Source organism: Morone saxatilis, unplaced genomic scaffold, assembly GCF_004916995.1.
Source record: "Morone saxatilis isolate NCDOM2014 unplaced genomic scaffold, NCSU_SB_2.0 Contig17, whole genome shotgun sequence".
Classification (NCBI taxonomy): Eukaryota; Metazoa; Chordata; class Actinopteri; family Moronidae; genus Morone; species Morone saxatilis.
Genome location: NW_023339729.1, coordinates 7,712,865 through 7,725,488, shown reverse-complemented (window position 1 = coordinate 7,725,488; position 12,624 = coordinate 7,712,865). Strand labels below are relative to the sequence as shown.

General features: G+C 41.5%; 1 protein-coding gene across 1 annotated transcript in view; it reads left to right on the top strand.

The window, feature by feature from the left end:
* Positions 1–12,618, top strand: part of cnnm2b (cyclin and CBS domain divalent metal cation transport mediator 2b) — a 36,118-nt gene extending 23,500 nt beyond the window's left edge. The window contains 7 exon segments of the mRNA XM_035659401.1: positions 1,813–1,956; positions 3,859–3,996; positions 6,317–6,486; positions 7,954–8,047; positions 9,266–9,328; positions 11,251–11,429; positions 11,970–12,618. Of these exon segments, the coding sequence (XP_035515294.1) occupies positions 1,813–1,956; positions 3,859–3,996; positions 6,317–6,486; positions 7,954–8,047; positions 9,266–9,328; positions 11,251–11,429; positions 11,970–12,251 (1,070 nt within the window). The 3' untranslated portion in view covers positions 12,252–12,618.
* The last annotated feature ends 6 nt before the right edge of the window (positions 12,619–12,624 follow it).

Here is a 12,624-nt window from a genome sequence, read left to right as displayed (position 1 = left end):
TGCTGGCCGCAGTTTTTGTTTGCGTCAACACAACTTTCTGTTTTGGCCGTGTTGTTTCGGTGATAAAAGTATTTTCGGTGGCCGAATATTCGGTGCATCCCTAATATTTACCATACAGAGATATCATGTAACTAAGTAAGGAAGAGAATTGGTGTTAATTTCTACAAAAAAAAAGTTGATCTGTGCTGAAAACAAACCATTTTAATTTCAGTTCACACTTTCAATATTGAAGTTCAGATCGGTATTCTGTTCCTAGTTTATAAACCTGACATGAGTGGAATGGATGCCACTAAAGAGAAGGAAGTGAGCATTGATCGGTTTCACTGTGCTGTGCTGGCCACTCCATTTGTCTTTCCCTCTCTGGGCAGTTCAGAGTAATTGCTTGCTCAAGGACTTCTGAGGCCTGATTGCCGTAACCCACTGAGGCTCCATTTGTGCTTGTCCTAGTTAAGCCTTTCCCTCAGTGATAAAGAGACACGCTTAAGATATCATTGACATCTTAATACAAATATGAAGACTCTGCTGTTTTGGATGCTTTGAAAATAAGACTTGAATGTTGCCTGGCATTTGCAGACTCTTTGTAATGGTGGATTTCTGGTGTTTACATTATTAATACCTCTCTTTGGGGATCTTACCCTTCCAGCCTATTATGTGTAACCTGAGTATATTTCTTGAAAGCATCAATTTTGCATCTAATGCTCACAACATTCTCACATTCAGACTCTCCGGCTCTGTATGAAGCACATCAGTGTGCTGCCACAGTGTTGTGAGGAAGCTGTGAGCTGCAGTGCAATAAAACACTCTTGATCATCCCTCAGTCTGTACTTGCCTGCACCAAAGCAGCTAACATTAGCTGAAACAGCATCTGAGCACTGACTCAGTGATGTACCGGTGTTCTCCAAAAATAAACACACACGTTTGTGCACCCATACACCCGTGCACTCTGACACACGTGCATGCACACATACACACAACCACACTGATGTCCTCCATTATTTACACCCAGGTGTATCTGCATGCAAACGGCCCATTTCGAGACAATCTGATCACACAGCGGAGGCTTCGCCCGGTCTGTTCCTTCGCTCGGTGAGAATATCGCCGGGGCGGAATGGAAACTTCATTTTGCAGGGGCTAATATTAGCCTGGGCCTCTGGAAAATTCCTTTTAAATGATCACAAGCTGAGAAAAGGCAAAGAATTTGTTTAGCGTTTTGCTTGACAGTGTTCTCTGCATACACGGCAGTTTGTTTCTTCTTTTTTTCAGATGGTACGGCTCACAGGAGGGTCCTGGGAACACAGATGTGGAGGGGGGAGGGCTAAGGGGACTCCTGATGAAATTTAGGAGTGTTAGACTGTCAGTCTGTCTGTCTCTCTGGTGGTTTGAGTCTCTGCTGACACTGTTAACACTTCATCTGCCATGTCCTGCATCCCTGGTTGTTTAACTGATATGGAGAGTAGTTACTCCTTCATATCACTTTGTGTTACTTGCTCTGTGTGTGATCTGGATTGCCAGACTGCTGTAATACATACTGCAGCCTGAGTGCACAGTGTACAACACTGTTTGACATGAGTGATTTATTGTTCCTATTTCACAGTATAAAATACCACGTTAAAAGTATTCTGTCTGTGATACATGTTAACTTGATATACTATAAAAATGTATCAAAATGGAAATAGTCCTTTGTGTCCCCGCCTGTTTGTTCCCTTTTACCCCCGTCACTGCCTGACCTATATTTACTTCTCTTTATCATTATATGACCCTAACTTTATAACCCATGTTTGTGTGTCTGTGTGTGCATGTATGTTTTGCTAGGAAAGTCCCACCTGGCCATAGTTCAGAGGGTGAACAATGAGGGCGAGGGAGACCCTTTCTACGAGGTTCTGGGTATTGTCACCCTGGAGGACGTTATTGAAGAAATCATCAAGTCAGAGATCCTGGACGAGACAGACTTGTACAGTAGGTTCTCCTCTCAAAGCTCATACCTCTATAAGACTGCAAGGCATCTCCAGCCTGTCACAGTACAGTCACAGTAAGCGCTAAAAATCCACAACGTATAAATTGATCCAAACCCAGCAGATGGGCTGTATTTAATAACTCTGTCAGACTGTGACCACTGAAACCAACCTAATGTAGGTCTAACTATATATAACCACGCTTTTTTGTAAACTTGCAGGTGCTCTGAAATAATCACTAGTGCTGTTTGGCCATTAACAAATGGTTTATGGTATCTAGGTGTGTACAAACAGTATGTTCAGGTACAATTTATCATGTTATAAATAAGTGAGAAAAGGCATTTTGGAGCTGGAAATGTATTTACCTTTTAACTAAATCTGATCAGTTGTTAATGCTTAATCTCTGTATGTTGTTGTTTGCATATATTAAATGCAAATTAAAGTCCATAATTAAAGCTGCACTAATCACTATTTTTCTATTAACAAAAGATCAAATGCACGTAATGTGAAAAGTGTAGCTTGTAGTGATGAACCCACAGAGAATAATCACCTGACCCCTGTCCTCAGCTCTGTGGAGTGTTTAAGCTTCTTTCAGGATATTGTTTTGGTTCTATTGCCCTCAGATTCTGCCTCAATCAACACCGTTTCCAGATGCAGCAGGCAGCTTTCAGTGAGAAAGCTCTGATAAACTGACTGCACACTACCTGCTCAGCACCAAACAGCCCCCAAAGTTAGTGGCTAGCTGGTGAACATAGTGGAGCATTTAGCAAATTAGCTGTAGGTGTAAACAAGAAACTGATTGCTAACACATTAACCATAACAACTTAAAATATATCTGTCAGTGTTGCATTTAGCGCTTGTTCCATTGTCCCAAGTGGAAAAGAAAACAATCAATAAATGCTGCTTTAGTTTTTAGTGCTCTATTAACACTGGAGTTTGTGTCCACTTGACAAATGTAATCCAATATTATCTCTCTTTGTAGCTCTGGTTAGCTCTCCTGGGAAAATACGTGCCTCCTCAGGTGAACTAAATGTTCACCAGCTAGTCAGTAAATTTGCCTGTAGGCCGTTGGAGGCTGAGCAGGTAGCGTACAGTTGGCTTTTATAGATTTGTCACTGAAATCACTGAACAAAGACAGTAAAGTTGCAGATGGGAAAACCAAAACAATGAGCTGAAAGATGCTAAAATGAGGAAGAGACCAGGGGAATGTTGGGTTGATCTCTGTGAGTGACTCCTTTCACATTACAAGGAGATCCTTGTTTATGTAAAAAATAAAAATGTCTAAAAAAATCAGTTTATGTGACAATGTTTTAGTTAAGGTTTAAAGAATATGAAATACTACTTGATGTTTTTACTCTTCAGGTCTTTGTAGATAAATAATTGCTTTATATTTGTCATTTAAGAGATTATCTTATTTGTCTTACCTACAACATAATACTATTTGTTTTTGTTCACATTTTACACCCAGGGAGGAATGAATCATTTTCTACAGTCAGAATGTGTTTTACTTCTTAAAAGTTTCTTCCCTGGTACACTGTAAACCCTCTTTCATGTAACATACCAGACCATGAGCTGACTATACTGTTCCTCCTCTAATGGCATCCTTACAGGCCTGCAGACATGGAGTACATGCCAGTCTATTTGTTGCCTCATACATATGGCTTCAAGTAATGCTAAGAATGTGGTAAGTTAACAGTGTAGCCCCCTATAGCTCTCTTTTAGTTCTGAGAAGAACACCACAGCTACATTTCCAGAAAAAGCAATAAGCTTTGGGTAACTCAAGTTTAGTCACCCTGCGACCCGGGGACTCGCTCAATATCTGCGGAGGGGCGTGGATCGTCTTTTTCCTGTTGCACAAAAAGTTTTCGTTTGTGTCTTACGCTCAACTTTCATTTTCCCTCCTCAGCTGACAACAAGACAAAGAAGAAAATCACCCATCGGGAAAGGAAGCAGGATTTCTCGGCCTTCAAGCCTACCGACAATGAAATGAAGGTTAAAATATCACCTCAGCTTCTGCTGGCTACCCTGCGTTTCCTAGCAACAGGCAAGTGGGCTGCGTTGCTGCTTGACTTCCCCCAGTGTGCCCTCAGCCCCTCACTGTGGGGAAGGTGTGTGTGTGAGTTGTTTGTGTGTGTGCATGTGCCCGTATTGGCTTTGAGTTTTGGGCAAGTGGTTGTAGGGAGGAGTGAGTATGTGTGTAGAATGAGTATCTGCTGTTTGTGTGTGAGGGAATGAGCTGTGTGAGGACTCACAACAAGGGTGTCGGTTTGCGTGTGTGTGTGTGTGGTTTTTTTTTTTTGTGAAGAGGTGGAAGGCCTCTCGGGAGCGCGGCACGGGATGTCTGTGCAGACTGCGCGCAGATCCCAAAAAAAAACGCAGGCGTCTATTTGCTTGCGTGTCATGCACTGAAGGTTACATGTTGGGATCTTAGCTCACAGCTTTAAAAACACCACCCTGTTTGCTTACTCTCGTTCCTCAGTGACATCACGTCCAGCATTTTTGGCCTATGATCGGGGTTCTCACACAAGTCGACATACTTAGTGTAAAATGTGAAATATTTCACCCGCTTTCCCTTGGGAAATGGATTTCTGAACAGGCTGCAGAATATCCAAGTGCTACTACAGCAGCAGCAGCAGTAGTAGTTGACTATAGCCTCATTGCAGATGGATTTGCTTTAGAACTTTGACCTAGCAGCTAAGCGTTGATTAAGTTCCTCTAAAGGCTATTAGGGAGTTTAGTTCCTGGTGGTGGAGCCAGCAGCCAGCTGACACATATCACCGCCGCTGAGGTGAAGGAGCTGATTGGCCCATTAGGTGGTTGAAGCAGACCAGTTACAATCTGGATACAGTGTTTAAAATTTACAAAGGACTTTTTAGTCAGGTTTGTATGTTCACTCAGACAAATTCAGTAAAAGCTTAAAACTAGGTCTGCAACTAAATATTGGATATTTTTTATGTTGTCATGTCAAGTTGATTTTATTTATATATCCTGAAATCACAAATACACAAATATTCCTCAAATATTTATTACAATCATTACAACATAAAATACCATCTTTCCTTAGAATTTGGGTAAGGAAAATAAACTTTAATGGGTATTTAAACCTTAGGAAGAGCAACAGAGGAGGAATCCCTGTTTCAGAACAGACTTGTAATAGGAGTCATATATACAGACATATATACAGGCTATACTAACAATAGTGAATTTACAATGCGGAGAGACATTTTGGACCTCATGCAAGAACATTTTCATATTCTTATACTAAACCTTAGGTTTGCTCACATGAGGTTTTCCCGGTCGACTCACCAAACTCTCTTAACTGCACAAAGTAAATTACTTGTTTCAATCCGATGAATCATGTCAGTGATCGTGAGATTTCATCATTGGCGAAATCAATGCCCCTAAAATTTACATATAAAACTATATGTTTCACTGTGTTTGTGGGCAAGTTTCATTCCCAAAAAAGAGGAATTTTACACTGCCAAGCTTCAAGTGCACAAGTGTAGCAGTGTCTGTAGCCGTATTAGAAGATCTGAAAACAACAGTATTGAAACAATATTAATATTAGGTAACAGCTGTCAGCCGTGTATCATTAGCAGTAACAGTAATAAAGAGTAAACGGTTCGACATTAAGTAAGATCCTATTAAACATCTTTCTAAAGCAAAGTGGTCCGTGGCTTAGATGGGAGGCAGTGACAGTCACTAACATACTAGACGGGGAAAGCTGCAGTTGCCATGCAAAAGTATGCCAGAAAAAAGAAGGAAAGAAAAAATCTCCCAGTAATTTAACAAACCCTTATAGCGATAATGTGGTGAACAGAATATTGATTTTGCATAGGTTAATTCTGGTTATTTATTTTTATTCTAGTTGATTTGTGTAACACATTTAAACTTTGCAGGCATTCAGATTAAGACATTATAATTCTGAAGTCAAATGAGTGTGTTTTCCACAAATCTATACGTGACTTACACGACATGTCTGAAAAAGATCTCGAATTTTGTTTGGCAAAAGAGGAAGTTCTAGCATGAGAAAATAAGTGAATGCCACAAATTCTCTCAAATCGCTCATCCTGCCTCTTAGGAACAAATCTGTTTGAACAGTGGTTCATGAGGCCTGTTTTGTTGATTAGATATTAAGTTTATAAAGTTACAGAAATGAGTGAAAAATGTCCAACAAAATTATAGTGTAAGCACAGGTGACACCTTTAATGTCTAACCAACACTCCAGAAATTAAAAAATATGTCATTTATAATCATAAAAAATGACCATTGGCTAATATATCACTGTATTTATCAGCCCTAAAATCTAGTATTGGTTGGGCTGTAATTAATGTCTCCCTCTCTGTCCCTGTGTGTTTCTTCAGAGGTCGAGCCGTTTGCACCGGTACAAATGTCAGAAAAGATTCTGCTGCGCTTGTTGAAGCACCCCAACGTCATCCAGGAGCTGAAATACGATGAGAAGAACAAGCGAGCAGCAGAGCACTACCTCTTCCACAGGAACAAGCCCGTGGATTATTTCATCCTCATACTGCAGGTGTGTGGACACAGTGAGGTGCAGAATGACATATCGAGAGGTTTGCTCCAAAGTAATGACCAACAGCGGACCCCTGTCTGCACTCTGCTAGTGACATTTAAAAAATGTAAATTTCTGTCACTTATTAAAGGACAACAGTATTTGTACCCTAACCAGACTACACTACACGATACATTACGCTAAACACATTTAAGACAGAGACATGCTGCTGTTAGTACTACAAGCTATTGTTTTCCTCTGTCCTACAGTTTTTCACAGTACAGTCATCCATCTAACGCAGCTGTACTGCAGGTTTGTTCCCACAGGGGCCACGCATCCTAAAAAGGTATGCATGGTATGATTGCACTGCAGGGCACTTTGGATTAAAGCAAACAACAATACCACAGATAAACATCTTATTAGTAATATAAATGTCTGGCCCAAGAGATACAACACTTCAAAATATAATAAAAATGTGGTCAGTATAAAGAAAATTCTGTACTGTGATTGAACACTTTTGCCAGTTTTAATACATACTATAAACCACAAATAGAATCAGTGAAATATAATGTATGTATTTCACTGTTTTCAAGTCATAAATAAACCAGATGTCCTGCCACTATACTGTACTTCAAAATGTAAAGACAGTAGTATATCAGTAGTGGTACTGTATACCCATCCCTCTGCTTTCCTCCCTGCCATCCTCTCTCTGCAGACAGAAATCGTGCTATAGAGTTACAATTATTTATTCAAAAGCGGATGAAAACAAGTGCTGCTGACCTTCAAGTAGCCTTACAGTTTGAAAACTGGTCTGAACGTCTGCTCTGTCTCTGAATACGTTGCTGGTGTCAACATAGAGTCCTCCTCTTTGGTGTTAGGGAGAGTATCAGGTCTTTAAAACGACTTGAGGTCAAGGGAAGTCCCAACCTGGATGTAATCAAAAACAGGATAATGCACATGTAAACATAGATGGAGTTAAAATCAGTATTTGGAATGCACATGTGTGGGGTCACTGCCCTTGAGACCAGGTTTTAGGAGCAGATTGGGAGCTATTAAACAGAGTACAGATTTTCTACATGTAGTAAAAAGGAATGGAAAGAGGGTGGGGTGTTTGGGGGGAGGGATTTGTTCTAAACTCAGGGGCAGGATGAATAAATATATTTGAGCAGGAAAGTGGCAGATTTTGAATAGGGTGAAAGTGTAACTGCAAAGCTGTAGCGGAAATCCGAGCTAAGAAACGGTACTAATGCTCCATACAGAAATACAGTGCAATTTATAATTAATTAGAAAGGGTTAGTGTTAGTGTCATAACCTATGTACAGTCTGAAAGGATGGCTAAAATATTCAAAAAATGCAAACTACAAAAGATGAGTCTTGGTTTAACATAGGGACAAAGTTGTGTTTGAAGGGTAGTGCTTTGTAAAAAAACATTAAAGTATGTTTGAGTAACACTTTGTTCCTTGTCATCTGTGGATGTTGCTGTCACAGGGGAAAGTGGAGGTGGAGGCAGGAAAAGAGGGGATGAAGTTTGAAGCGGGGCCGTTCTCCTTCTATGGGATGATGGCTCTGACAGCCTCGCCAGGTAAGATCTCTGACAGCTGGTGTTTGCCAAAGTAAAATAATTCATTGGAGTGTTTCACCAAAGACTTGTGTCCCTTTTAATGTTCAGAAAATCCCCAGCTAATTTAAACATTACTTATTCTTGAGTAAACCATACAAATGCAGTTTTGTGTGGAGGTGTTCTAGGCCATTCATGTTGACATCTGCTGTTGCTTATTTCCAATAAAAATAAGTCACAAATAAGACACAAAGCTTACCTGCTTTTTTTATTTTGACTGAAATGCATCTATAGTGCCAAGTACCAAAAGCTGGCTTGAACGCTCGGATTCAGACTCCTTTTTATTCCTTCTTTGCTCAGACAATTTGGATTAAATCCTAATATTAGACTGTAAACTTCAACCTTTGAGGACTGTGTTCAATGGAAAAAGAGAAAAGTATTGTTTTTAAAATCATATCAACACTAGTATTCCCCCAGTCACAAACAATCTCATTGTACTTTATCACATATTTCTTTGCTCTAACTTCAAGACCATTACACATTGCTTGATGTAAGATTTTAGCAGCCATATGCAAGTTCACCTCACTAGCAATGTATTGGTGAAAACAAATGTGAAACCAGTGTCAACTCCGCATCCTAAATCCTTTTAAATGGTCCACATCTGCCTCTAAATTGTCCTCCCTGTGATTTGTGTCAGTAACAAAGTACAGATCAGTTTAGGACTTTCTTTGATTAATAGCATACATTTCCTTCGATGAATGTTTATGAACAATGATTGTAGGACTGACGAGGCCGTCCTGCAGTGACATCATGAGAAAGCGTCACCTACTGATCCGCTCAGTCCTCTCAGTTCATTCATAAACTACAGTACTATTCTCAGCCCTTTTTCAACCATTGTGATTCACATGGGTGGTGGGATCTGAGAGACACCTACTGGTGAAACAGCAGAATGACCGTTCTGGCCTATGTGTAGGCAATCAGCAGTCACAAATCAGATACATTATGATTGGACATGATGGTGTACCAGTGGTGCATTTTCTCTGACTTCATGTTATGCTGCTCAGTAGCAGTGAAGCTGATTGGCAGTTCCTTCCTGTTGGGGTTACACAAGTGTTGCTTAAGCTTCCCTAGTAGGTTTAATCCACGTTTACTATTTGTGTATATGCATTGATTATTTCTCCACTTTGACAGACTCTCTTCTTTCTTTTCTTCCCCTCTTGTATTCTCCCTCGCTCCCCCAAGTCCCTCTGTCCCTGTCTCGTACATTTGTGGTCAGTAGGGCTGAATCACTAGCAGGATCTCCAGGTACAGTGGCCTGTTCTGTCAATACAGTGGCCTGTTTTTTGTTTTGTTTTGCGTGACTTTGTGACTGATGGGTGCATGCCTGAAAGTCTGTTTGTACCTGAATGCACCATGTACTGTATATTCATGCATGTGTAAGTGAAGGAGAAAGACACAGAGAGGAAAAACAGATTCAGACTGAGACTTAACACCCTCATCCCCTGAGCCATTAGTCAAGTGGCTGAATGGTGTTGGAGACTGGAGGCCCCAAAGCGGACCCAGGCTCCGCCCCACTCGCCCCTAACCTTTAACCCTCTGACTACATAAACAAGACCTACAGCTACAGCCCCCTGCTGGACACCACTGAGCGCACATACAAAGACACACACATACACATATGTTCCACATGCACAGGCACACGTACACAGAGCACACACACTCCACACACACAACTACAAACATGCTGCCACAAACACAAACACACCCACATGTATACGGAAATACAGTTGAACAAATACACTCTCTTTCTCTTTTTAGCGATGACCTACAGTGCACCTCTTGACATGTTTTTTTCACCCACTTTGGCCCCCCGCTGCACACATGTTTGAGTGTGTGTCTACATAAATGCATTATGTGTGTATTCTAGACCCACACCGCCGTTTTCTGTATTGATCTGGCCCCTACGGCCCCTAGAAAGTGGAGTACTAATCCACAAGGGTTCACATGCCAGGTCTTTGGCCCACTGCGCTTGGTCCGCACACAAGCACGCACGCACACACACACATACACAAACTCACACACATATTCCTACATGGGATTACATACATTCCAGTCTGCGTAGTAGCATTAGCGTTGGCCAAGCCGTTTCCACTTTGTTGTGTGTGATTTTCACTAGGCTTCTTTAAGAAGTGGAAAACATAATCTGGCTTTAATTAAAAATTTAAAAAGAAATAACAAAAAAACCCAGAACAAGTCTTCTATGTGGTAGCACATAGGAGGAAGCAGCATCACTGGAGACCACTGACTCAATACCTGTTGTATGAAACTCCCCTCACCTAAAGACTTATGTAGAAATTAGATTTCCATACATCACAGCAAGCGTCTGTGCTAATATCTAACACTTGACCTGAAAAAAATGTCACCAATACACAGGATCCTAAGTGCTGATGAAGCTGTTGAGCAGCTCAAGTAGTTTCAGAGAACATTGTGAGTTAGAGCAAATTCCCCCGCAAGAGTTTTTTCCTCTGTAGCTATCAAAAGCTGCAATATACAAACATATACGCAATACATGTGTATGTAGAGAGCCCCTAACTGGACAAAACAACAATACTGATCAATAGCAACTGTCATACAGATTTAAAGGTGTATTAGATTAGAGCAATAAGGATTGACCACTGGCACCTCTGTCTATTAACAAGTCTACCGGCACGCTAGCGTCTCTTGTGAGGCTGCACTTAGCCACATTGCTGCTTTGAGCTAAATACTAACTTCAGCATGCTAACATGCTCACAGTGACAATGCTAACATGCTGATGCGAAGAAGTGTTTGTGTGCAAATGTTTACCATGTTCACAGTCTTAGTTTAGTATGTTATGTTAGTATGCTAGCATTAGCTTTTTAGCACTAATATCAAAGTACAGCTGAACCTGATTTGAACCTCATGGTGGCGCTAGAGTAAAAGAAAGAGGATCAACAAATCCAGTGCAGTTTATTACATGGTAACCACCAATGTCTGTACACAATTCGTTGTCAAACAATATGTTGAGATATTTTTCACACTATAAATTAAAACTTTCCTGCTGTTAGTGCTGGTCAGGGGATCAAATGTGTGAAAGAAACATTATATAACTCTTATGTAATATACTGTATGTTGCTCTTTATCTAGACTTGGTCTTTCATATGTTTTTGGGGAGTTTAAATGTATTCTTTCACATTACCTCCTTACAGAAAATAAATCTCCTCCACGGCCGTTTGGACTCAACCACTCAGACTCTCTGAACAGGAGTGATCGTATTGACGCCATCACCCCGACTCTCGGCAGCAGCAACAACCAGCTCAACTCCTTCCTGCAGATCTACGTACCTGACTACTCAGTCAGAGCCCGTTCAGACCTGCAGTTTATAAAGGTGAGCAAGGAAGGCACACTGAGTCTCACATGTGCCTAAATAACATTGGTGTTTTGACCAGTATGCATGTTTAATACAGACATATGGATGCTGCTATAGAAGCTGCTGGTTACTGAGCTCCTGAAGATTCTAGCATAGGGTTATTAGGCAATTGATTATTAGTATCTCAATATTGTGGCCAATAGAACTCAATTAATGCTGATTTGAGAATTTTATATTAAAATAAAACTGTTTTACCAGTTTGTATCTTGTTTTAACTAGATGGTTCCTCATGTAGACACCCATTACACCCACTAACTAATTTGTGTGACACTCTGAAGCCTGTTGTATTGATAAAATACATGTTACATATGTGTCACATAAACCAACCTGCACACACACACAAATACACACATGGACAAATGAACCCAAATTGAATAAGGTTATAAAGAAGGCTTATGATAAAAATAGGTTTTCAGAAGCAATATAAAAGAGGTTATAAAAACGCCTTTTGAGCTCTAAAAATCACAACCCTCTGACACCATCTTCTCTGTTCCCTAGGTAACACGCCAACAGTACCAGAATGCCGTAATGGCGTCACGGATGGACAAAACGCCCCAATCGACAGACAGTGAGTTCACTAAGATCGAGCTCACGCTGACGGAGCTCCATGACGGAGTGGAGACCCCCACCGTCGTCACAACTACAGCCAGCACCACTAGCACCACCCCCGCCGTGTCTGTAGTCGTGGCCAATGAGACGTCCCACCTGCTCAACCAGCAGCAGAACTGTGTGGGCCTCAGCAGGAGCAACCACAGCGCCCACAACGAGGGACCCATCTAGTCCCCGCCGAGCTCGGTGGAGACCCAGAACCTCCACCCTGTCTCGTGGGCACACACGGTGGCGTAGATGGAGGTGAGGGAAAGTGGGGAAGCGGAGGCGGGTGGAGTGACGGTTCTGCTCCAACCAGTAGCCCCCAGTCAGTCAGTCAGTCAGTGAGTCAGTGAGACCCTTTCATGGAGGGGCAGTGGGGAAGACGGGTGCTGTGTCACCCTGAACACCCCCACCTGAACGCTGTCAGAATCCCTGCTGTACTACACCCTCTTACAGAGGGTACACTCGGACAGTACCTGTGACTGAGCTTCTTTTTGGGACAATCTGACACTTTCATAGCGGTGACTTGGAATATCCTTCCCCACACACACACACAAACACA